The sequence below is a fragment of the Oncorhynchus clarkii genome, chromosome 18, assembly GCF_045791955.1.
Source record: "Oncorhynchus clarkii lewisi isolate Uvic-CL-2024 chromosome 18, UVic_Ocla_1.0, whole genome shotgun sequence".
In the NCBI taxonomy this organism is placed as follows: Eukaryota; Metazoa; Chordata; class Actinopteri; order Salmoniformes; family Salmonidae; genus Oncorhynchus; species Oncorhynchus clarkii.
Window position 1 is genome coordinate 39,507,312 of NC_092164.1, and position 27,769 is coordinate 39,535,080.

General features: G+C 42.0%; 1 protein-coding gene across 2 annotated transcripts; it reads right to left on the reverse strand.

Moving 5' to 3' along the window:
- Nucleotides 1-1,698: 1,698 nt before the first annotated feature.
- LOC139373471 (zinc fingers and homeoboxes protein 2-like) lies at nucleotides 1,699-27,455 on the reverse strand. 2 transcript variants are annotated; one of them, XM_071114027.1, is made up of 4 exons: nucleotides 27,300-27,435; nucleotides 18,742-18,891; nucleotides 6,237-9,235; nucleotides 1,699-5,825 (listed from the first exon to the last, which is right to left on the reverse strand). In XM_071114027.1, exon 3 carries the CDS (start codon nucleotides 9,063-9,065, stop codon nucleotides 6,240-6,242), a length of 2,826 nt encoding a protein of 941 aa, XP_070970128.1. In that variant the 5' UTR covers nucleotides 9,066-9,235; nucleotides 18,742-18,891; nucleotides 27,300-27,435; the 3' UTR covers nucleotides 1,699-5,825; nucleotides 6,237-6,239. The 2 variants fall into 2 exon arrangements, with proteins under 2 accessions (XP_070970128.1, XP_070970129.1); XM_071114028.1 differs by lacking the exon at nucleotides 18,742-18,891 and having other exon boundaries at nucleotides 27,300-27,455.
- Nucleotides 27,456-27,769: the final 314 nt, after the last annotated feature.

The window sequence follows — 27,769 nt, forward strand, 5'->3', positions numbered from 1 at the left end:
CAAGCAAAGCCATTTAAATCTCCGGTTGTTCTCAACAATGTTGGCTGCTTCTGTTAAGACCCACACTTCATCTCCATTGTGCATCTTACCTGTGTTGCTCTGACCACTAATATCCCAGCAGACAGAGCCTCAGGACCTTTAACCAATATTAGATGTACCCCAGCGGGGCTAAGTGGGAAGTAACAGAACTCCAGCTCTGTTGTCTGATGGTCTCGAGTCAACAGTGGTGGAATTTAACAAGTTGAACAAATCCCTCCAGTGATGCTTGTCATCTCTTTTGCAGCATGGTAAGCTGAAGGGTCATCTTTTTCTCCTGCTTTTGCTGATGACATGCAGAAACAACCCCAATGGCTGATGCTGTATTTGTGCTTTAACACTTTAAACTAAGGCTTTGCCAACTTCATGTTAATTAATGACGCTTGAATTCGGCTTAAGAGCTGAGGGATGGACAGTGTCCTCAAGGTGTACAGCATGCTGCATTGGTACTCAGACAATTTGTGGTGTCAACATTTGAATACTATAAAACAGGAGGCTTGCGCTTTGCCTAAATTAATTTACTGGCGTATCGGGTTCTGTTGGTGGGCCCATGGCCAGTCAGCCCGGAGTGATTAGCTCTGTCCTGTACCAGTCAAATCTCAAGGTAAACCTTCTGAGACACATAACATCTGCCAAGAGCAGAGAGAATGCCAGGCCAGTGCCCTGTGTCCTATTACAGCTGTTACTCTACTCTCTAAGCCCATACTAGACTTTAAAATAAGGTTGGTACAGTAGATGGTGAACTGACATCCCAAAATGAATTGTTAAAATTGGCCTTAGCCATCAGGAAGTGGAGGATTTCCAGGAGGTGAGACACCATTATACTGGATGCCCAAAAAATGTTTTCCTCAGAAGTGGATGGCAAAGGCCAGAAATCACATTACTGCCGGATAGTGGCACAGGATTGAAAGCTGTGCTGAGTTAAAGGCATCATTGTAGAGTAAAGGCTGAATAGTTCCCTCTCGTGCCATGACATTGGTGAAGTGGTCCATTTAGAGAAGCAATCTGTGTTTTGTAAATCAAATAAGTAGGCTGCAGATTAGTGCATTAGCGCTGAAATAGTGCAAGTTTCCTGCAATACCAGAAAAGTCCCATATGGTCTGAAGTGGTAAAATATGGGGTATGAGTAAAGGCCTAAAAAAAAAAATCCTAATTGATATACCCTATACAAGCTTGTTCTATCCAAAAAAAGAGTGCACACTTCCAATATGCGTGAATTACTTAATCCACACAGTATGTTAAGGTAACATTACATGGTGGAGCTTGTAACATTACACAGTTCAATGATTGTTTGGAAATGACCACATTAAATCTGAATGAAAAATCCAAACAAATGCAATAAAACAATTACACATGATAATTGCATACAAATTAGACTGTTGACTGTCTCACAAACTGTTGTATGCTATATTGAAAGATGGCCACATTCAAATGGTTCTCCCAATTATAACCACACAAATAAGATGGTTACATAATGGTTTTCAGACAGAACTAATATTGAAAGGCTAGGGTAATTTGATTGGTAGTCCAGCAGAAAGTATTCACAGGATTTGGCTCAAGATCCGAGTTTACCTGAGCTCAGAAAGGTTTCTTCACAATATGTTGCATCCAAGTTACCTCATGACACGCTGCATACATGGGACAACGAGTAAACACAGCGAGTTACCTTTAAAAAGGCTCTGTTTTATTGGATTACAGCAGACAACTGGTTTTTGAAAAGAGTAAGCAGGATCTTGGTATAAGTGGAGTATTTCTTGTTATACAGTGCCTTCGGAAAGTATTCAGACCCCTTGACTTTCCACATTTTGTAAAGTTAGCCTTAATCTAAAATGGATTAGTCCCACCCCCCCAATCTACACACAATACCCCATAATGAGAAAGCAAAAATTTACCTGTTTTTACAAGTTAAAAAACCTGAAATATCATATTTACATAAGTATTCAGACCCTTTACTCAGTACTTTGTTGAAAACCTTTGGCAGGGATTACAGCCTCGAGTCTTCTTGGGTATGACACTACAGGCTAGGCACACCTGTATTTGGGGAGTTTCTCTCATTCTTCTCTGCAGATCCTCTCAAGCTCTGCCAGGTTGAATGGGGAGTGTTGCTGCGCAGCTATTTTCAGGTCTCTGCAGAGATGTTCGATCAGGTTAAAGTCCGGGCTCTGGCGGGACCACTCAAGGACATTCAGAGACTTGTCCCGAAGACACTCTTGCGTTGTCTTGGCTGTGTGCTTAGGGGCGTTGTCATGTTGGAAGTTGAACCTACACCCTAGTCGGAGGTCCTGAGCATGTTTTCATCAAGGATCTCTCGATACTTTGCTCTGTTCATCTTTGCCTTGATCCTGACTAGTCTCCCAGTCTTTGCTACTGAAAAACATCCAAAGCTGCCAACACCATGCATCACCGTAGGGATGGTGCCAAGTTTCCGACAGACGTGACCCTTGGCATTCAGGCCAAAGTGTTGCATCTTGGTTTCATCAGTCCAGAGAATCTTGATTCTCATGGTATGAAAGTCTTTAGGTGCCTTTTGGCAAACTCCAAGCAGGCTGTCATGTGCCTTTTACTGAGGAGTGGCTTCAGTCTGGCCCCTCTACCATATAGGCCTGATTGGTGGAGTGCTGCAGAGATGGGAGAACCTTCCAGAAGGACAACCATCTCCACAGAGGAACTCTGGAGCTCTTTCAGAGTGACCATCGGGTTCTTGGTCACCTCCCTGACCAAGGCACTTCTCCCGATTGCTCAGTTTGGCCGGGCAGCCAGCTCTAGGAAGAGTCTTGGTGATTCAAAACTTCTTCCATTTAAGAATGATGTAGGCCACTGTGTTCTTGGAAACCTTCAATGCTGCAGAAATGTTTTGGTACCCTTCCCCAGATCTGTGCCTCGACACGATCCTGTCTCGGCGCTCTACAGACAATTCCTTCGACCTCATGGCTTGGTTTTTGCTCTGACATGCACAATGAACTGTAGGACCTAATATAGACCGGTGTCTCTCTTTCCAAATCATGTCCAATCAATTGAATTTACCACAGGTGGACTCCAAGTTGTAGAAACATCTCAAGGATGACCAACGGAAACGGGATGCACTCAATTTTGAGTCTCATAGCAAAGGGTCTGAGTACTTAAGTATATAAGGTTTTTCTATTTTTAATACATTTGCAAACATTTCTAAAAACCTGTTTTCACTTTGCCATTATGGGGTACTGTGTGCAGATTATAGGTCGACCAATTAATTGGAATGACCGATTAATTAGGGCCGATTTCAAGTTTATAATTTTTTTATTTATTTTTTAAACCTTTGAAATATTTTAACTAGGTAAATTGTGTCACTTCTCTTGCAACAGAGTCAGGGTATATGCAGCAGTTTGGGCCGCCTGGCTCGTTTGCGAATTGTGTGAAGACTATTTCTTCCTAACAAAGACAGCCAACAAAAAAAGCACAATTGTTGCACGACTGTACCTAACCATAAACACCAATGCCTTTCTTAAAATCAATACACAGAAGCATATATTTTAAACCTGCATATTTAGCTAAAATAAATCCAGGTTAGCAGGCAATATTAACTAGGTAAAATTGTGTCACTTCTCTTGCGTTCATTGCACGCAGAGTCAGGGTATATGCAACAATTTGGACCGCCTGGCTCGTTGCAAACTAATATGCCAGAATTTTACGTAATTATGACATAACATTGAAGGTTGTACAATGTAACAGCAATACTTAGGGATGCCACCTGTTAGATAAAATATGGAACGGTTCCGTATTTCACTGAAATAAACGTTTTGTTTTCGAAATGAGTTTCCTGATTCGAGCATATTAATGACCAAAGGTTCATCTTTCTGTGTGTTATCTTATTATTAAGTCTATGATTTGATAGAGCAGTCTGACTTGAGCGGTGGTAGGCAGCAGCAGGCTCGTAAGCATTCATTAAAACAGCACTTTCGTGCGTTTTGCCAGCAGCTCTTCGCTGTGCTTCAAGCATTGAGCTGTTTATGACTTCAAGCCTATCAACTCCCGAGATTAGGCTGGTGTAACCGATGTGAAATGGCTAGCTAGTTAGCGGGGTGCGCGCTAATAGCGTTTCAAACGTCACTCGCTCTGAGACTTGGAGTAGTTGTTCCCTTTGCTCTGCAAGGGCCGTGGATTTTGTGGAGCGATGGGCAACGATGCTTCGAGGGTGGCTGTTGTCGATGTGTTCCTGGTTCGAGCCCAGGCAGGGGCAAGGAGAGGGACGGAAGCTATACTGTTACACTGGCAATACTAAAGTGCCTATAAGAACATGCAATAGTTAAAGGTATATGAAATACAAATGGTAGAGAGAGAAATGGTCCTATAAATACTATATTAACTACAACCTAAAACCTCTTACCTTGGAATATTTAAGTCTCATTTTAAAAAGGAACCACCAGCTTTCATATGTTCTCATGTTCTGAGCAAAGAACTTAAACGTTCGTTTTTTTTACATGGCACATATTGCACTTTTACTTTCTTCCCCATCACTTTGTTTTTGCATTATTTAAACCAAATTGAAAATGTTTCATTATTTATTTGAGGCTAAATTGATTTTTATTGATGTATTATATTAAGTTAAAATAAGTGTTTATTCAGTATTGTTGTAATTGTCATTATTACAAATACATTAAAAAAAATTAAATAATAATCGGCCGATTAATCGGTATCAGCTTTTTTTGGTCCTCCAATAATCGGTATCAGCTTTTTTTGGTCCTCCAATAATCGGTATCGGCGTTGAAAAATCATAATCGGTCGACCTCTAGTGCAGATTACTGAAATGTTTTATTTAATCAATTTTAGAATAAGGCTGTAGCGTAACAAAATGTGGAAAAAGTCAAGGGGTCTGAATACTTTCTCGAAGGCACTATGTCTTGACCATGACACTAAAGCGGTACATAAAGAGCTTGTATTGGTTTGTTTCTAATGTCGGAATGGAACTAGCACTACTTCTATTAAGTCAACATGTACGTAGGTATAAAGGCTATTACAGATGTGTATGTTCATTTGCAGGACAACAAATAAATCAAAAGAGAAAGATTAGAATATGATGCAGGCAGGCAGCATGATTCTGGATTTGTTTCAATGTCATTATTTCTTTCTGGTTTTGCCACTGACCGTTTATTTTCTCTAACAATGATCCACAACATCACTTGGTCAAACAAGTATGTTCCTTACCAAAGTGCAGGTTGGCTTAGAGTCCAGGGAGTACAATAGCACTTCAGAACCGTAAATAGTTTGATTTGATATAAGTCCACCTGACAGGAGGGAACTGCAACGGAAGTTCAGCATTGGAAAACGGACTGAAGTATTGCCAACGGTTGTAGTGGTTCATGGTGTTTCATTACAAAATGTAGGACAGACCACTAAGATCCGCCGGAGCGAAAAAAAGGGGCAAGTTGCTCCCATTATAAAATGTAACAAAATTCCCCCAAAAATTGTACAAATCTGTAGCAACACAGAAAAAAATATATTTACAAGAACCCTTTTTTTAAAAGTGTAATAACACAGCAAATCCAGCTTTGGCACTCAACGATCACCACCTGGTCAGTGCTTCAGGCACACATTCAGTGCACTGTGCCTTCTACCTCATCCTAAATCACACACAACATTACCACCATGTTTTTGAAAACGTTCTACAAAGTTAACTCAACCTTGAGGAAATGTTGGGCACAAACTGGGATGGAACAAGCAAGAAATAATTTGTTCAGAAAATACAATATTCAATAATTAAACTCTTTCCTTTTCAGCTCCTGTGTGCAACTGACAGTGGCAACGGTTCTCACCTGCAAGGAAGAAAAATGGTCCCGTTATTACATTTTATACAATTGGCATAACACTCTCACAAGAACCCTGATAATTCCCAAAAGGGATTAAAATGCTATTCTACTGCCAACAGTCAGGGCTCTCAGTGCCTTGGTCCCATTAGTAACTAGGACACGTTGTGAAATGCAGCTACTACAGTAAGAAAAACATGCCCTATTCTAGTGGCAGCAGGTAGCCTAGCGGTTAAGAGGTTGGGCCAGTAACCAAAAGGTTGCTGGTTCAAATCCCCAAGCTGACTAGGTGATAAGTCTGTCAATGTGCCCTTGAGCAAGGCACTTAGCCTTAATTGCTCCTGTAAGTTGCTCTGGATAAATGACTAAAATGTAAATGTCTACAAAACTAATAAATGAAAGTTAGATACACTTTCTTACCCTTTATCCAGTCACCCTTCCAGAAGCATCCTCCATCATCCTGTCTTTGTCCGAGACCAGCTCCTTAGCACCCATGCGTGCATCCATCCCCTTGGTTTCCTCCATCCAGCTCCCGAACCCCTCTCGAGAGCCTCCATTTTGGCCACAATTCTGGCTGATATCAGATGTGTTTTGTCTCAATTTGCTGGCAAACCATTCCTTGATCTCCTGGCTGCTAAGACTGGCATGCTCCGTTAGCCTCCCAATATCCTCCACCTTGGGTGCCTTTACTTCCTGGTAGCGCTGGATTATGCTGAAAGCATTCTCTGTGCTCAGTAGCGCCCCCTCGCCATTTTGCCCACTGCTGTTCAGTTTATGGAAAAACTCCATCCACTCCAAGGTCCCACTCTTCAGTGCTGACCTACTGTCCTTGAACCAGCGGACGATTTCTGTGCGAGCCAGGCTTGTCTGGGCCTCAAGCTGATTGTATTCTTCAGGGGAAGGCCATCGAGTTTGTGCAAAAACATCCTTGAGAAGAGCCAAGGATTTGCTGTCTAGAGGCACTGAGCAAGTGGTGGTGGGGGCAATGATGGCAAAGGGAGAGCTTCTTGGATGGCCACCTTGCTTGCGCACACCATTCAGCGGTCCGTGTTGTTGCTGACGCTTATCAACATTGAGTCTCTTTGAGCCCATGGAGTTTAGAAGAGCTTGTTCAAGGTTGTCACGCAGCGCCCGGCGCTCTAAAAACCAGCTGTCAATTTCCTCCCGCGACAGTTGGGTTGCAGTCACTAGATTGTCAACATCATTGTATGTTGGAGAGCTGTTTCTCTGGAAGTTCTCTTCTAGAATCTTCAACTGCTCAGAAGTCTTCCCTTTCATTCTCTCCAAGAGTGGAAATTGAGTCTGAACTGATTGTTGCTGTTCTGGTTTCGATGCTAGCTCGTTGTACAACTGTAGAATGCCGTTCTGTGCATGAGGCCCTTGGTCATGAACCCACTTTGCATCCCCACGAGAGACACCATTGGCTTCCCCAAGAGGGGTGAGCACTTTGTCCTCTGAGAGACGTCCTCTGACATATCTGGCCTTCATCTCTGTTATTTGCGTTTTTGTTTTCTTGCTGTCTTGGTAAAAGCTAGGGAGTTGGAACGGGCCCTTGAGGGGAGTCCACACTGACTGGATTATTGTTGGCCTCCTCACTTGAGGGGCAATGAGAGGGGGTGAGATTGGTAACTTTAAGTCTGAAGCCAATAGAGAGTGGGTGATTGGAAGTTTGTCTTTGGAAACTAATGAAGGAGGAGGCAGCATGTAACTCTTGAATTGAGGGGTGACAATAGGTCTCTTCATCTTAGGGAAGACTGGAGAAGGTCCTATTGGCAGCTTGTTTTTGGGGTTCACAAGTGGAGTGGCCAAGGGCAGTTTTCCTTTAGAAACCATGAGAGGTGCTGCCAAGGACCTTTTCATCTCCGAGGCGATAATAGGAAATGCTACAGATCTCTTTAATTCTGGGGGCACTGGGGGTGGGGCCATGGGAAGTCTCTCTTTTTGTGGAACTGGAGGAGGGGCCATTAGTATCTTCTCCGTTGGGTCTTCTGCAGGGGCCGCCATGGGGCGCTTTAATTCTGGGGCGAATGAAGGAGTTGTCAGGGGTCGCTTGAGAGGTTGCACAAAACTGGCTACAGTCACTGCAACAGGAGCACAGGTCATGGTTGATCCATTAGCAATACTTGTCAGTACTAGATTAGACTGCCCAAAGCTAGTCTGAATAAGGGGCTGGGTGGCTTTGGCAGGCTGAGAAATTGGGGTAGGCAGAACGGTGAAGGTCTGATGTATGGGTGGGATGGAGCCATTAAACATTTTCTTCCTGGCTTCCTCGACTTCCTCTGGTGACCAGGTGATGCCTTGCTTTAGCCGTTGGGTAGTGAACCACACCTTTATTTGCTCCTCTGGGTGCTTGGACGCAGCAGTTAGCCAGGACAGCTCAGCATGGGTTGGGTAAGGGAATTTGTTAAAAGATGTCATTAGGGTTGTGTTATTGTCCAGTGAAGGATTATATTTGGTGGAGTTCAGAGGAACAGCAATTGTTGGCACAGAACAGAAATTGGGTGGTCTTTGAAGCAATGGCATTACATACGAAAGCCCTTGAATGATTGTTGGTTCAGGGATGATCATTGTGCCGTTTATGTTCACAGCTGTGATTTGATCTTTTGGAATAAAGTTTTCCAACCTCTTTTCCAAATCATTCCCTTGGTAGAGGGACTGTATGTTGTCCATGTTTGGCTTTCCGATATTCCCCGTAATTGGTTTGCTCGGTGGAAAAGTGACAACGCCTTGTCCGTCTACAGTATTGCAGAGAACTGAATTGGTCTTGCCTTCGATTGTCTGCTCCAAGATAGTCTGGTTATTTATTTTTACCCTCTTGAACTTGAAGTTGGTCTCTCCAGGGTGTTGGGTCTCATTGTGGTCTGTAAGAGAGTCAAACTTTTTGGTGCTGAAGTTGCACACGGCACACAGATAGAGGGGGTTGAGTATGACATTGGGGTGACTGGAGTCTACGTGCTCTTTGAAGTCGTTGAGTTTCTGGGTGGAGAAAGGACAGTATTTGCACTCATAACTTCCATGCTGCCTCAGTTGAGGCATAGGATCAGCTTCCGCCACAACTTTTGTTTCAATCTCACTTCCTAGATCTTCTATAGTGTCTTGTACTGTATGGTCTTGATTTTCCACAGACTCTGAAGACCCATTGTTGGTCACATTGGCAGTGGACACTTCCATTTCTTCAGAGTCATCCTGCTCTATTATGTCACTAACCCGGATCATGCAGGGGGTGGAGGATTTCCTGCGACTGGACATGCTGGTGACTGATGTGGGATGTTATTTGGGTCAGGGGGAGGGTAAGTCTCCAGTGTTTGAAGAAGACCCTGCTCCTCTACTGTCCTGGGTCTGCAGTGGTGTCTCCTGCGGACTGTGGACGTCAGCTCCCGTGTGCGGCTTCATGAGAGTTCATCACAGATGGCATTCACCTGGAATAAAAAGGGGAAAATAGGAAATGTTAAAAGGGGCAGTTGAAAAAAAGCTGAGGGATGGGGCTGGAGAAATGTAACCACTCAAACTCAGACAGAGCTATGGATGCAAGGTTTGACCATCCATTTTAACATGTTTTGAGGCTATAGTGTTTGTTTACAAACAATGGAGTAAAACAAGCTTATATTTTGGGTTCTCATGGAGTGTGACAGTTAAACTAAGTTCAAGAGGCATTTCTAAATTAATGTACCCATTGATTATTGAAGAATATATCATTAAAGTCCAAAAATGTATGGAGCAACTACAGATAGATGTCAGTTAAAGGGCCACCTTTTATTTTCACTCTTGTAAAACTATAGCTGTACCACCTAATCTGGAAAAACAGTAGGTCTATAAATTCAACATATAATACAATATCTACAGAGTGGGCCTAAAATGCAGTACTGAGGTGTGACTTTCAGTACAAAGTTTAACTTCAAAGAAGCCAGACTGACATTCACACAAACTCAAAAGTGGAGAAGTTTTTGAGTGCCGAAAGAGTCTCACATTCAGGCATTCTGAAGTGTAACATGTACGGCAATGTGAGCACAAAGCAGAAGATAAACTAGGCCATGGCCTGAGTGAGACCGTTGTGATGGGGGGAGGAAGGGAGAGAAAATCTAAGACACCTGATAACCTATTTATCTAATAATGACAGTATTACAAATCTTAGTGTATTAGCCATTTTAAGTCTTTAAACAAAACTATCACTTTTAGCTTTGTTGTTTTAATAATTAAACTTCTAGGCTACATGCAATGGTCCTACCCAAGCCAACCTACACTTACTACATTATTACAATAATTAGGCCTACAGTACAATTACATTTTATTACCAACAAGCTGAACTAATTGTCTCTAGTTTTTTTTGTTCAGGTTAATAGACAAAAGTTTAATTATGATGCCGTGTCAGTATGCTTTTATCAATTGCACACCTAAGGTCAGTCTGACAAACTTTACATCTAGAATGAAATACTCTGAACTTAAACTCAAGATCCCTAGAACTTTCAACACCAGTCTGAAAGTAGCATGACTATTGTCTGTAGGAAAACTACCATATAAACTCCGCAAAAGAAACATCCCTTTTCCAGGACCCTGTCTTTCAAAGATAATTTGAAAAATCCAAATAACTTCAGATCTTCATTGAAAAGGGTTTAAACACTGTTTCCCATGCTTGTTCAATGAACCACAAACAATTAATGAACATGCACCTGTGGAATGATCGTTAAGACACTAACAGCTTACAGATGGTAGGCAATTAAGGTCACCGTTATGAAAACTTAGGACACTAAAGAGGACTTTCTACTGACTCTGAAAAACACCAAAAGAAAGATGCCCAGGGTCCCTGCTCATCAGCGTGAACAGGCATGCTGCAAAGAGGCATGAGGACTGCAGATGTGGCCAGGGCAATAAATTGCAATGTCCATACTGTGAGACACCTAAGACCGCGCTACAGGGAGACAGGACGGACAGCTGATCGTCCTTGCAGTGGCAGACCATGTGTAGCATCACCTGCACAGGATCGGTACATCCGAACATCACACCTGCGGGACAGTTATAGGATGGCAACAACAACTGCCCAAGTTACACCAGGAACGCACAATCCCTCCATCAGTGCTCAGACTGTCCGCAATAGGCTGAGAGAGGCTGGACTGAGGGCTTGTAGGCCTGTTGTAAGGAAGGTCCTCACCAGACATCACTGGCAACAACGTAGTCTACGGGCACAAACCAACCGTCGCTGGACCAGACAGTGCTCTTCACTGGCGAGTCGTGGTTTTGTCTCACCAGGGGTGATGATCGCATTCGCGTTTATCCTTGAAGGAATGAGCATTACACCGAGGCCTGTACTCTGGAGCGGGATCGATTTGGAGGTGGAGGGTCCGTCATGGACTGGGGCGGTGTGTCACAGCATCATCAGACTGAGCTTGTTGTCATTGCAGGCAATCTCAACGCTGTGCGTTACATGGAAGACATCCTCCTCCCTCATGTGGTACCCTTCCTGCAGGCTCATCCTGACATGACCCTCCAGCATGACAATGCCACCAGCCATACTGCTCGTTCTGTGCGGTATTTACTGCAAGACAGGAATGTCAGTGTTCTGCCATGGCCAGCGAAGAGCCTGGATCTCAAATCGAATTGAGCACGTCTGGAACCTGTTGGAGCGGAGGGTGAGGGCTAGGGCCATTCCCCCAAGAAATGTCCGGTAACTTGCAGGTGCCTTGGTGGAAGACTGGGGTAACATCTCACAGCAAGAACTGGCAAATCTGGTGCAGTCCATGAAGAGGAGATGCACTGCAGTACTTAATGCAGCCAGATACTGTTACTTTTGATTTTGACCCCCCCCTTTGTTCAGGGACACATTATTCCATTTCTGTTAGTCACAAGTATGTGAAACTTGTTCAGTTTATATATCCCAGTTGTTGAATCTTATGTTCATACAAATATTTACACGTTAATAAGTTGCTGAAAATTAATAAGTTGCTGAGTTTGTATTCAGTAGCACCATGAGACGCATGACAAAAAGCATTGATCAATCATTCATTATCCACACAGGGCCTGAAACAGTAATTAGGCTACATAGTGTTAATGTGTCTCAAGGTGCACGGCACACCAAGACAAGACCATATGACTGCCTTCCTCAAGTTTGCATACAGTATTTACTATTCATGTGACGCAGAAAAAAAACACACCATGTTTTTAAAACGGAACTGACAGATCTAGGCCGATATTCAGTAATCAAAAGGAATATTGTTAATTGTAAAAAGCTCGGCAACAGTGTCCTCAGCTCTAGGTCTGTCAATATGCTGGGCAGCAGGGATTATGTTGTCTTGCACCTTAAGAATGCCACATGCCAGGCATCTCGTCACCTCTACCTAAACAACAATCTATGGCATGGCCACAAATTATTTTTTATTTTTTTATAAATATGGAAGATTGTTCGAACACACACTTGCCTCACAAATATTATCCAGCCTCAACAAGGGTACACTCTATTCTACTCAAACTTGAATTGTCATGCCCATATTGCCCAGAACTGAATGATGAACTAAAACATGAATAAATAATTATTTCAGTCCTCCCTCATAAATTAAATAGATTCAGTGGCTCCTTATTAAAAATGAAAAAAAAAAAAATGAAAAAAAATCTAAAATAATTAGACTGCCTTCATTGCCATGGTGTCACTATGGCAACAGCCAAGGCAGCGAGGTGCCTTTCTGCTACCTCACCACTGCATATTAACGATTTCTTCTCACAGGTGCTAATTAGGCGAGGAGGGCTGTGGTCGAGCGGAGCTGGGGCCAGCCACAGTGAACAGCGTGTGGCAAGGGTCCCCCGCGAACCCCGTCGGGACGATCCATTCTGGCTGATCCGTGACGCTCGCCTGGGTAGGCCTTCTCCATGGAGGCGGCAGGGCTGGGCTGATCAAACATGCATGCGCCATTCTGTCTCGTGTCCTTTGGCAACTCTCAAAGCGTCAGTCAGCCACGGGGGACATAAGCCGGCCTCCAGACTGCCTGGGATATGACTTAAACCTCATCTGTGCATACTGGCCGATTAACGCACTTCATAAATGGTGGCAACACTGACTGCCTAAAATCAGGGCAAGAAAATTCCCCCTAAAATCTGGGCAAGACAATTCCCTCTAAAGAAGGCTGACAGTGACATATGCCAGGGATGTTCAGGGATCTATACCGTGGAAAAGACTAGCGCTGAAGATTTCTAAAATGGTGCATTGAACTCTTCCGGTACCAGTTCAGAGAACAAACGCAATGCATCATCGTGGATGATCAATGTCCTGTACAGCCAGAGCAGACTGTGTAAAACCCCAGAGGCAGCCTCTACTAAGTCACATACACACAGCCCTGCCTCGCGGTCAGCTCTCTCAATCACAAGAGAAAACGACAGACAGCGAGAATGTAAGAGGGGAGAGAGAAAAACAAGAAAAAAGACAGACCGAGTCAATCTGAGCATGTCATGTAGGGCTCAAACAAATTTGACAAGTGGATAATGGCATTTGTGATTGACTGTAGGCTAATTAGTAACACAAAAGGAACTTCCTAGTTACTATAAAACTATGATTATCAACACCAGTAAGGATAAAGATTCAAACGATTTAGGCTGCACTTCCTAAAAAGACAAGGCATAATTTGTCCTCAAATGAACGCAGGTTCATTCAGAGACATCGATCTTAGTTAGAAGTTGTCCTCAAAGCTCAGAGAGCATCATGCAATCCAAACAAGCAGTTCTAGAAAGGATCATGTTTTATTTTCCCGTGTAGTAATTTCCATATCAAAAGGTGGTGACTGACTGACATGCAATATCAAAGTCCTCAAATAGTGCACTGCACTGAGGAAACGTTGCATGTGTCTGATTTCAAAAGCATGTTAAGTACAAGCTCATCAGCTAAATCTTGCTCTATTTGGTTAAACATTTTAAGAACTGCTTCGCCAGTGAGAGGAGACTAAACCCAAATAACAGAGCAGCTCATCTCAATGAGACAGAAGAATTTGAATGAGCACAGAATTAATTTAAATCTCATCAGGCCACCCTTTAATACCTTATCAGTTCTGCATGGAGACAGAGGTAATTGCATTAGTCCCCCTTTGGTGTTTCGTAAGTCAGTGTAGCCTATTTGAAGTGGTTAGACAGTTACCTTCTAGGGGAAGAGCTCATGGGGAAGTTATGCACTGTGCTGTTGTCTCTGGCAACATAGGTCAGGTTTAATATCTTCACACAGTGTAGAACTGTACATTATATACAGGCTCCCACAAATCCAAAGCACTACGAGTCAAATACAACAAAAAAACGAATTATACAAAACTAATGCAGTCACACAATGTAGACCACACAAATAGTATAGGCTATTCCATACTATTATGTAAGGATGTAATAAAAATAAAAACAGCATTTCCCCATAGCTATATAAATGCTAGGGGAAAGTCTGTGGCAGCATCAGTGTGTAAGGGCTATTCCAAACAACTCTTACAACGTTTAATCATTACGCTCAGATTGATGCCCCTGAAACTTTGATGGCAGATTTGGGTCCAGGCTACTGGGGTTTAATTCTCCTCAGACGGCCATGGGACTGGCAGGTTGCTATGGAAACTGCCAAACCGGAGATAAGAGTGATTCAATCTCCTCCAAGACCTTTTGATGGCAATTGTTTCGGGTCTTGTTCATACTTTTGAAGGACATTCATATAGATTTTGGTTCGGAGTATAATGGTTAAATTTTTGGCCAATGATAATTTGGTGACTAATATTCCTATTCCTTGTCCTTCGTCTTGATTAATCACGTTTATTCTCCTGCGAACATGTCTCAAACTAATGTCTGACTGTCTCTTAGTTCATGAAAACATCTCTAAACTTGGTCTTTGAAATAAACTACAAACTAAACCACGGAGACAAACAAGATCAGACAAAGGATTAGAAGTATGTTTAGGCAGGATCCAGTCCCGCCCACCTGTGAATAAAAGGGACGAAACCACATGACATCCACAGGGACTGCTGTTCTCCGAGAACAGAGGACTCCATCTTGTCTGCAAACTCCACACATTAAAGACATTTATTTCAAAAACGCCAGCCAAGCAGGGAAATAGTTTGGCTGCACATCCTGTGCTGCTTGTTTAAGCTCCGATCTGGAAAACGTTTTTTTTTCTCCCCCCATGCTTTCCTCCTTACACCCCTGCAGACAAAGAAACCATTGATCCTTACATTGTGGTAAAGCAGGGTTTGTGGTCACTCTAAACAATGGCAAAAACGCAGGAAATGGTTTTCTGCTGACCACTGAACTGCGGATGAAAGGCTAAAACGTCCAGCGACTCAAAATAAAATGTTGGAGCTCGCTTATGAAAAGTTATGAAACAATACATTAGCCCATTAAAGTGTGATGCTGTAAACTGTGGTGGAGAAACCATTCATTTGTATATATGTGTAAACAGACTGAGAAAAGGGCTACGTAAAGGACAGGAGCACGAGTGTGTGTGAGAGAGAGCTGGAAGGGGTATGTGCCGAATAACTGTGTGGTGGCCAGCTGCTTCTCTACATGTGGGGATGTCCAGCAGGAACTGGATCCAGTAGAGCGGCAGACTCCCATGGCTTCTTTCCCAGAGAGTTTAGAGGCAAAGCAACGTTGACGAATCCGAGGGGGTGTCTGGGGGGGGGGAGAGGGGGAGCCGAGAAGGGGGTCTGATGAAGACAAGGGGGAAGGAGTGGGTTGAGTTTTCGGCTGTTGTTCGACAGCAAATACGTATCTTTTGCCAGACACATGGTCTAAGGAACAAAACGGTATCAGAACTCGTAGTAGTTCAAATGGGGACAACAGAATCTTCAGGCAGGCCTAAATGTTTATCTTTTTAGACAAATTAAAAGAGACTAGTCTGTTTAAAATATAATGTCCACCCAACAGCGTATGCATGTAGGATACATGTGAGATCAAGTCACAAACACTGTCCATGCACAAATGAGACAGCAGACGTAAGTAAATTATGAGAGCAGTTAAAAATATAGCTAAACATTGGCAAACAAAGTATGGAGAGCGGAATTAAGCCTCCCATGTACCCAGGACAAGCACACAGATGAGACTCAAGGAGAAGCACAACATAGATCACTTGATGCCACAGAACCAATTGGGGAAAGCATTTGGTATTAACAATGTGTGCTTGTCATCTTGTTAAAGTGATAAGGAAAAATTATTCACTGCAGGTATGTTAATATACACTGTGTACAAAACATCAGGAACACCTGCTCTTTCCATGACAGACTGACCAGGTGAAAGCTATGATCCCTTATGGATGTCACTTCAAATAAATCAGTGTAAATGAAGGGGAGGAGACATGTTGAAGAAGGATTTTTAAGTCTTGATACAACTGAGACATGGATTGTGTGTGTGTGTGCACCATTCAGAGGGTGAATGGGCAAGAGAAAAGATTTGTGCCTTTGAATGGGTTATGGTAGGTGCCAGGCGCACAGGTTTGTGTCAAGAACTACAATGCAGCAGGGTTTTTCAAGCTGAACAATTTCCCGTGTATCAAGAATGATCCACCACCCAAAGGACATCTAGACAACTTGACACAACTGTGGGAAGCATTGGAGTCAACATGGATCAGCATCCCTGTGGAATGCTTGACAGAGTCCATGCCCCGACGAATTGAGGCTGTTCTGAGGGCAAAAGGGGGGAGGGTGCAACTCAATATTAAAAGTGGTACACAAGTATGAAGAAATATATATTTATTTAACAGCTTTTAAGGTTGGTATTCTTCATGTTTGTATGCGTAGCCATCTATTATGGCACTTTGAGTGGGAAGGCATAAAAAATGCCCACCCCCTTGATGAATTATTAAATGTGGCCTTGATAAAGGGTACACACAGTAACTCCAGTTGCAGTAGGCAGCAGTGGCTGCTTGTCAGTGAATCGAGTCAACTTACCTGGTGACTCAGGACTTGGATTGATTGAAAGGGAAAACGTGCTGGCATGTCAGCTGTTGAAAGACCGGAGATATGGTTCCCAAGTTTAACTATGCACCAAAAATCACTGTTTTCCTGCCAAATATGAATTATTCTATTAGCCCTGGCCGGGTAGGAGACAATACTTGAGTGAACCGCTTTAACGGCGGAGGTCAAGGAGAACTAATATTGCGAAGTGTGAGACGGATCAAAGACTGTCACTGCGGCGTGATGACCCATGGTGATGCATCGTTGCACAAATAAACATACCCCAGATGGTTCTCGCTCCAACATTCAAATAAATACTGTAAAGTGTCACTTGTTATGCGGCCCATTAATTACAGTGGAATTTCAAGTGAGCGCCAAACATAATATTAACTTATCTGTACCAAAAACCATTACTTCTATTGCTTGTTCTTCTGAAAAAGTCTGACACATCTACAATGAATTGTGTGGTAATTACTATATACAGTATTATATTGGTAACACTGAAGTTCCCTTTGCTGCATGTTGAACCATCTAACTAACCATCACAGGGATTTTTCTGCCATCAAAATCCTTGGGTGGGTTGCCTAGGCGTTTTTTCGAGCCACCAAACAGTGTAAAATATATATATATATATATATATACATATACATATACATATATATATATATATATATATGTATATATATATACATATACATATATATATATATATATATATATATATATATATATATATATATATATATATATATATATATATATATATATATCATTTTCAGGATGGAAAAGCACCTTCAGTCTAAATGACTAAAACCAGATATAAAGTTTGTAAAAAAGATATGGGACTACATATTTTGTAATAATATAATCTTTGAGAACCAACAAATTCACAAAAAAAATCTAGACAGCCAGGTAGAATCAAAAATTCCAAAAACAATGAATTTGGCAGTTTTGATTTGTTATTAAGTTGAACAAAATTACACAGCATTAGCCAAGGTAAAATGCATAGAATTGAAGGAAATTAGCTTAAAAACTGCTAACATTTTTCTCAGCTCTATGGGTAAACGTTTAGAATTTCAGGAAATTGCCTTAAATTCAAGAATGTCTACACCGCCAAGATGGGGGCCTCTAAAATGTACTCAAATTCAGCTGGGCCAACCACGCCCACTACCTTAGCCCCTTTTGATCCAGATATCCAGTGGAATCCAGTCGAACGAGAGGGGGTTATTGGGTCTGTAGGTCGGTTAGGACACTTCTGCACCACATATCCCCCACAGTGTGTTTGTGGTGTGCAAAGAGAATGTCTCTTGAAGCAGACAAGTAAAACAGCTCATATCGAAAACAGAAATAATATACATTTGGAGACTTGTTTATCGAGCTTTTAGGCCTAGTTTTAATTGCAGTAACAGCCTGTTACTTTCTCATTGACAAAAAAAGGAAAACAGTACATAGTTAGCTAGCTAGGCAAATAGATGTTTTGAAGTGTTTAAAAAGTAAATGAAGAGAAATGTTTACCATGGGAACTACCTGTGTTAAAATGCAGATTGATAGTTTTGTATTTGAAATAATAGCCTGCCCTACTCGATGCATGACTGAGAAGATTAAAATCAGCCAACAAACGTTAACTATGCTAGCTAGGAATAGTAGCTCGTATGCAGCTTTGTGCTGTGCATTCTGTTGAGTTTGCTGAATGGAAAATTTGACTTCTGAATTGTTGCATATATTATGTAATATATGGTTTAGATGAGCAGCTGTTTGCTTTGTTTGTATTTATAGCTATCTATTGTGATATTTACTGTATGCTGAGTGGGCTTAAAGCTGCGTAGTGTGAACGTGGCTTTGCCCATACCACATCCAAGGATGTTCTAAGGATAATATATATCGAAAACTTGCAAATCTGATGTCAACGAAAGGCAGCGCCGTCTAAAGGGCCTATTTCAACAAGCATAGCAATTACAACAATAGAGTAGTACTGGTTTCCCCCCTGAGCATCCCGCCCCCACCCGAGTGTTGCCCCGTTGTGAAAGGGCACTCACTGCACTTCCGCAGTAGGGTGGGGCTTCCCTTGGGGGGGGGGGGGGGGGGGGGGGGGGGGGTTGCCTATCTTGCTCCAGTTCCGCCTCCACTCTCTGCAGCTCCTTTTTGGTCTCCGGTCCAGCGGCACTCTGGGTAGTCTCCTCTGGAATCTGAGACGAGACAAGAATGTCAGTGGCAGGGGGGGGGGGGGTAGCTCGGAGGCAGAACCCTGCCAAGGCCCTGAAAACTGCACCGCTTTGTGTTTGCCGAAAAATTGAAGGTTGTTACCTTGGAAACGTGCCGAAAGAAAGAGCCGGACAGCTTTGGAAGGTTATTTGAATGACAAACTCCACCTGGGATGTATCGTTTCATTGCGCTTGACTTATCAGAATTAATCACATTACAACTTGTCAATGAACGCCGTTAGGAATTAAGCTCATCGCCGATACAGTTAGGTTACTTTAAAAAGTGTGTGCAAGACTGGGGTAAAACCAGGACCAGTTTATAACAATCAGCCCAAAGCGAGATGGAAGCTGTGTAAAATGGAGCTAGGCAGGAAGCTGCTTATTCGAAGATGTAACAAACTAACCCGAAATTACAATACACAGTGCATGTTATAGATAATATACCAAAAATGTGTTACAGGATATCTATGGCACACAAAAACATAACGTCTTAGCACGAACACGCTTAGCCTATGCCGCTCAAATTGCTCATCCATGTATTTATATATTCTTATTCCATTCCTTTACTTAGATGTGTGTATTAGGTATTTGTTGTGAAATTGTTAGATATTACTTGTTAGATATTGCTGCACTGTCGGGAACTAGAAGCACAAGCATTTCACTACACTCGCAATAACATCTGCTAAACACGTGTATGTGAACAATAAAATTTGATTTGACATTTACAAAATGGAGTCATCCACCTAGGGCTGGGATGATACCAGTATTGCAATATATTTAAAACACGAAACAGACCAAATTCTTTGGTCCTTTAAAAACCTGTGAATGTAAAATATTGTGCGCTATAGCTTGGAAAATAAATGTGTAACTCTGGATGACAACATAATGATGGTTTCCAACAGTTTTCCTAAAGAAGTTAAATACGCTTCTTGTTTTGTTTCCTTGCCATGATAATAACTAGTCTCGCGATACTGGGATCTTCCCAGCCTATGATCCACCCCACATACAGCACTTATGACAAGAGGGGCTGTGGACCATACAGTACAACCAGAGAGCCACTGAGATGCTCCCCCTCAGGATGAGGTCATTGCTACAGACAGAGCACAACAACGCAGCTTTCAAGGGAGCTTAAGCCCAAAGAAGTGACATCATCCGTCCACCTGAAACGACTGCTTAGTCACCAACAGCATAGCATCCACATGTGAACCGCAGCAAGTGGTTGCCACATAGAACTACCTCCTACTCACCACTCAATGTATTGATAAACAAGTAGGCCTATTCAAGGTAATGTAGCTGCAATGAAATTTATTTTCTTTTGGAGAATCAAAATGTACCATTATTGAATGAAAACCACTGCGCTCTCTCCACAAGGCTAGGCCTGTGATAACTACCAATAAATATGATGGTCCTGACAGCCCCTCCTGTTTGCCAGAATCGACAACCCTGAAGTGAAGGTTCAGCCAAGGAGTACTTTACGCCTACGCCATGTGTTTACTTTTGAGGACACTGTTGGAGGCAGAGTTGAAGAGGAGAACAGTGTAAGGCTGTGTCCAAGCTTATGTCATTTCTGACCCTCAAATGAAGTCTTAAAGCAATAGAGCTGCTTTTGGAGGCAAATGTAGTTGATTATGGTTCTCTTCTCTTACACTGAATCATAATGTGAAATACAAAATGCTTTAGATAGATAACTTCTGTTGAGAGATGTGGCCTACATTTAGCATATCTTAATTGGTGCTGGCAATTTAATCGACTATGGTATTCAAAGCGGGTGAGCAGACATAATTTTTGTGTAAACAGAGGTAACTATGCAATGAATGATGTTGGGGAAGCTGCAGTAGATGGCTCTACACTACAGCCTCCATGGCTACAGTAGTTAGGTCCCACACGCAGCTCTCTGGGAAGAAACAGACCCACTTGATTCAGTGAGACAACTGAATGCAAATGCATTTACTGGAGCTCTAAATATATTAATCTAATGCAGCATGCAGAACATTCTACTAGCCTTAGTCATAAAGTATTTACAGGCTAGGTCTACCACACCTTGCTTGTTAGTCTGCAGGGCTGCATATTGCAAAATGGAGTAGGCTATGCGTGTTAACATCCAATTAGGCAAGCCCGGCATAGTGGAGGAGAGCAAAAACAAAGCTGCAGAATTTGAGCACTGGGCTTGTGATTTCCAGCTTTGCACATGCTCAGTTGGGGGGGGGGGCTCATCGGAGCACATTGTATTTGCACCACATGACTTGCACAAGTGCATGCTTGCCAAGCAGCTCTCTGGAGCTCACATTAACCAATACTTGTGCAAGCAGGAAATTCAAATAAGATGCAAATGAATGAATTCCTTGAGCTTGAACCAAAAATCGAGTAGTATCAGATTGAGCAGAAAAATGTTCACTAAGGGCTAGTCTGAAGACAAAATGGAAATATCTGTTTTTCTGATAAGAATATTAGACAATACTTAAATCATTCAAAACCAACAAGTAACTAATTGATCAACATAATGTACATTTTAAAACTATTAACACCATATATCATTGGGCTTGCATAATTAAGGATACAAAAAATAACTACAACAACAATAATATAGGATTACTACTAGCCACTAATCTCACCATATCTGGCCCAGGCTATAGGAGTTTTGAGTCTATTTTTAGTGAGTGCAAACTGAGAAGTCATACAAGGGACAGGGCTTACAGAGATTCAACATAAAAGTGTCCTGAGCCTGACATTGTAGTGCAGGGATCCCCAATTTGGCCCGCATGTGGTTTTACTTAGCCTTCTGATTTCATTGTTGGACATAAAAATAAATGTAAAAACACCAGGAAATTAATTTTAATTTGTAAAATATGTTAAAGTATTTCCACTCATATTAGACGTGATCATAAACAAATGTAAGCAAGGTTTGAAATGATTATGTTTCAGTGAAATATGATATCTGTTTGGGCTTCCTGCGGTCAATTTTCAGTCAACAAATGACTTGTAATTATGCTCCGGCCCGCCGACCATCCACTCAAGGGGAGGGGGAAAAAAGAAGAAGTGTCCCGCGGCTGAATCTATACTGAACCAAAATATAAACATGCAGCAATTAATGATTTTAATGAGTTACAGTTCACATAAAGGAAATCAGTCAACTGAAATACATTTATTAGGACCTAATCTATGGATTTCACATGACTAGGCAAGGGTGCAGCTATGGGTAGGCCTATGAGGGCATAAGCAATCCACTGGGGAGCCAGGCCCAGCCAATCAGTATGAGTTTTTCCCCACAAAAGGGCTTTGTTACAGAAATACACAGTTTCATCAGCTGTCCGGGTGACTGGTCTCAGACAACCCAACAGGTAAAGAAGCAGGATGTGGAGGTCCTAGGCTGGTGTGGTTTGCGGTTGTGGTATGCGGTTGTGAGGCTGGTTGGACGTATTGACAAATTTTCAAAAACAACGTTGGTTTATGGTAGAGAAATTAACATTAAATTCTCTGGCAACAGCTTTGGTGGACATTCCTGCAGTCAGCATGCCAATTGCACGCTCCCTCTGTGGATTTGTATGACAAAACTGCACATTTTAGAGTGGCCTTTTATTGTCCCCCAGCATAAGGTGCACCTGTGTAATGATTGTGCTGTTTATCAGCTTCTTGATATACTACCGTCAGGTGGATGGATTATCTTGACAAAGGAGAAATGTTCACTAACAGAGATGTAAACACATTTGTGCACAAAACCTTAGACAAATATGCTTTGTGTGTGCATCAAACATTTCTGGGATTTTTCATTTCAGCTCATGAAACATGGGACCAACACTTTACATGTTGTGTTTATATTTTTGTTCAGTATAGTTGATCAATGTCATAGTGCTTTGTTTACTTGCAAATAAGAAACCATGTCCAGCTAAACTTTCCCATACCTAATAAGTAAAGTGCAATGAGCTGTGGGCATTGAACTCCACGGTCCAACCGGCCTCACAACCATTGTGAACAGAGTGCCCCATGGTGGTGGTGGGGTTATTGTATAGGCAGGCATACGCTACAGTCAACGAACAAAACTGCATTTTATCGATGGTAATTTGAATGCACAGAGATGAGATCCTGTGGCCCATTCATCTGCCGCCATCACCTCATGTTTCAGCATGATAATGCACAGACCCATGTTGCAAGGATCTGTACACAATTTCTGGAAGCTGAAAATGTCCTTGTTCTTCCATGGCCTGCATACTCACCAGACATATCACCCATTGAGCATGTTTGGGATGCTCTGGGAAGACGTGTACAACATCGTGTTCCAGTTTCCGCCACTATCCAGCAACTTTGCACAGCCATTGAAGATGAGTGGGACAACATTCCACAGGCCACAATCAACAGCCTGATCAACTCTATGCATAGGAAACGTGTCGCGCTGCATGTGGAAAATTGTGGTCACAACAGATACTGTCGGGTTCTGAGCCACCCCCCTACTTGTTTTTTTGCATCTTTTTTAAATATATTTTTAAAGGTATGTGTGACCAACAGATACATACAGTGCCTTGCGAAAGTATTCGGCCCCCTTGAACTTTGCAACCTTTTGCCACATTTCAGGCTTCAAACATAAAGATATAAAACTGTATTTTTTTGTGAAGAATCAACAACAAGTGGGACACAATCATGAAGTGGAACAACATTTATTGGATATTTCAAACTTTTTTAACAAATCAAAAACTGAAAAATTGGGCGTGCAAAATTATTCAGCCCCCTTAAGTTAATACTTTGTAGCGCCACCTTTTGCTGCGATTACAGCTGTAAGTCGCTTGGGGTATGTCTCTATCAGTTTTGCACATCGAGAGTGACATTTTTTCCCATTCCTCCTTGCAAAACAGCTCGAGCTCAGTGAGGTTGGATGGAGAGCATTTGTGAACAGCAGTTTTCAGTTCTTTCCACAGATTCTCGATTGGATTCAGGTCTGGACTTTGACTTGGCCATTCTAACGCCTGGATATGTTTATTTTTGAACCATTCCATTGTAGATTTTGCTTTATGTTTTGGATCATTGTCTTGTTGGAAGACAAATCTCCGTCCCAGTCTCAGGTCTTTTGCAGACTCCATCAGGTTTTCTTCCAGAATGGTCCTGAATTTGGCTCCATCCATCTTCCCATAAATTTTAACCATCTTCCCTGTCCCTGCTGAAGAAAATCAGGCCCAAACCATGATGCTGCCACCACCATGTTTGACAGTGGGGATGGTGTGTTCAGCTGTGTTGCTTTTACGCCAAACATAACGTTTTGCATTGTTGCCAAAAAGTTCAATTTTGGTTTCATCTGACCAGAGCACCTTCTTCCACATGTTTGGTGTGTCTCCCAGGTGGCTTGTGGCAAACTTTAAACAACACTTTTTATGGATATCTTTAAGAAATGGCTTTCTTCTTGCCACTCTTCCATAAAGGCCAGATTTGTGCAATATACGACTGATTGTTGTCCTATGGACAGAGTCTCCCACCTCAGCTGTAGATCTCTGCAGTTCATCCAGAGTGATCATGGGCCTCTTGGCTGCATCTCTGATCAGTCTTCTCCTTGTATGAGCTGAAAGTTTAGAGGGACGGCCAGGTCTTGGTAGATTTGCAGTGGTCTGATACTCCTTCCATTTCAATATTATCGCTTGCACAGTGCTCCTTGGGATGTTTAAAGCTTGGGAAATCTTTTTGTATCCAAATCCGGCTTTAAACTTCTTCACAACAGTATCTCGGACCTGCCTGGTGTGTTCCTTGTTCTTCATGATGCTTTCTGCGCTTTTGACGGACCTCTGAGACTATCACAGTGCAGGTGCATTTATACGGAGACTTGATTACACACAGGTGGATTGTATTTATCATCATTAGTCATTTAGGTCAACATTGGATCATTCAGAGATCCTCACTGAACTTCTGGAGAGAGTTTGCTGCACTGAAAGTAAAGGGGCTGAATAATTTTGCACGCCCAATTTTTCAGTTTTTGATTTGTTAAAAAAGTTTGAAATATCCAATAAATGTCGTTCCACTTCATGATTGTGTCCCACTTGTTGTTGATTCTTCACACAAAAATACAGTTTTATATCTTTATGTTTGAAGCCTGAAATGTGGCAAAAGGTCGCAAAGTTCAAGGGGGCTGAATACTTTCGCAAGGCACTGTATCTGTAGTCCCAGTCATGTAAAAGCCATAGATTAGGACCTAATGAATGCATTTCAATTAACTGATTTCCTTATAAGAACTGTAACTCAGTAAAATCTTTGAAATTCTTCCATGATGCATTTATAATTTTTATTCAGTAAAATGTATAAAATTAACTAAATCCACTGAGCAGATAGGGCACTTTCTCATAGGAAAGCAAACAGGCAGGTGCTTGAGCACTGGTTGAGCCGTATCTGTGCACATGCCTGCTCCAGTGGTGTTTTTGCATTTTGTATTTGTTTTAAACATGAGCTGGTAAAAATGTTTAATTAAAAGAGGAGGACCATGTCTTGCCAGTCACTGGTATAGCAGCGGTTGCAAAAAGCTGTACTGTACTGCCAATGTTATGTCAGCACTACTGCCCGTGTCTAAAGGCAAATGCACACTACAAGATTTTGGCCACGATCTAGCTTCCCAGACAACTTTTTGAGATCGGAGATAAAATCCCCATGTCGTTGCTTACTTGTGGCGTCTGTCACCGACGCTCGCTTAATGTGAGTGGGTCAAAGATGCAATCTGAGGGCTACCAAACTCATCTTTGAGAAGTTCCGAACATCAATATATTTTCAAACATGTTTGATTTTATCAGCACAAAGTCTGCAATGCTCTTGTAGAGTGAGATGTGCAATGACACGTTTTGAGAATGGTGATCAGCAACAGCCAATGAGAGTTTGCCAGAGGAAGCCAGTGAGATGTTTCGCATCACCCAGAATGTGTAGACTCTCGAGCAGGAGCGATGACTACTACTAGTATGCGTTTGTACTTGCCTTTATTAACCAAAGCATCAAATTGTTACAGCTCTGATGATCACAAGCCATGTTATTCAATTCAAAATGTTGGCTAGATATTTGAACTCTGTATGGCAAGCATGAATGTCTGACAAAGTTCACGAGGCTGCTTTGAGCCACAGCTCGTAGCTACATTAAATCTTATCACATTGTTTTCCCGAGAAAGCATGGTATCGAGAATCCTCATGACCAAGTGAAGAATCTTGTAGTGTGTGACCATCTCTGTGCCACATAGTTTAGTGTGTGCACCACTACGTTGGCAACACACACAAAACTACTGGAAAGACAGTCATTTAATGTGTGAGGCTGAGCAATAGGAGGATTTAGAAAGTTGTGTAGTGTACCCCCGGTTGAAGCTGGACGCAGTGATATAGGCTGGTGTGGATAAAATGCCAGGGCCGAATTATTGTCCCAGTCCGCCACTGCAATTTACCACACTGCTGTCACCGGGCAGCATAGCCCGCGCTGCCAGTGTGCCACCACCAATCCATACCGCGGAAGGCGTCACCACATTTAACCCATCTGCCTGCCTGGCTGGCTAACTGCTGTAGCCAGGCTGCTAGCAAGCTAGTTTCAACCAGCTACGAGACAAATAAAACCAGAGCTATATAACAGCAGCAAGTAAAATGTACAATAACTAATTAGCGATAAGTAACGTTAGCTAGTTACCTAATCCAAATTGTGCCTCTTGCTACACAATACATATAACTAACGAATGCACGGTGACAATTAAGGAATAAAAGAATATTCACATGGTTAGGTACTGTACGTTTCGCTGGTGACAATAGGAAGGCTGTCTAATATGTAAGGTTTATTCATATTACTGTCCTATAGCTAGCTACTATAGTATAAACCCAGAACTTGTCAACAAGCTTGACAAACGGAGGCCGAATCTTAAAATAATGATGGCACTATTTAACGAGTTAGCTAACTATGTAAACATAGACATTATAAAGCTAACCAGTTCAGAAGTAGTGTTGAAGCACGAATCTTTGTTTAGCACGTTTTCAAACTTCAGAAGTGAGCTGCTTGGTCGCTAGCTAGCTAGGTGACAAGGCAAGCTAAATGTCTAGCGCCAATACATTAAAAGGTGCCCACTTCAAATGAGCACAAAAAAGTTAAAAACGTCAAACTAAAAACATTTACTTAATTCTAAATGGTTAAATATTTACCTAGACGAAAAGTTAATGTATGTAATTAAAGGGTAAACTATACTTTTAAGGTTTTATTGGCATGATTTGATGGCAAGGTGATTCTAACTCAAGTGTGACAGCGCGCGAGTAGTGATGAAAGGGATGTCGCTAGCATAACCACACGAGCCGGGCAAACCAGGCGGCTAGTCTCGCTTGCTACCAAACCGTTTATAACTTCATTTGAGGAATTTATTTGGCCAATATTCTTCACCATTGTTGAAAAACTGTTTAATATAGTATTCTTACCTGCCTAGAGCCTTTTGTTGTTGGGACGATAAGCTAGCAGTAAAATTCCCAATTGTAAGTAGTCGGTGGTAACGCGCATATTCCGCTGGTAATTCTAAAGATTCTGGCATAACCTAAAGACAACAGTAAAAAAAAAGTAGTCGTTCATGATCTACGACAAAACCCACATGATGTTTTACGTCAGCATATATTTGCATACGACGCCAAAAATATGTTTCAGTCAAGTGCCATGAAAATGTATTTAAAAGTTAGATATGGCAATATACATTTGACAATTGAAGACAATTAAACAAAATGTCTGAATTCCTCTGGTGAGTGGATTATATTCGAACGCATGTTCAAACATTGACCATACCACATATCAAATAACTTCGTGTGTATACCATAACCTACATAAGAAATAAAGTGTCACATCTACGCTGAAATACACAATATAAATTCAAGTCATTTTCACATTTTCTCCATTGATT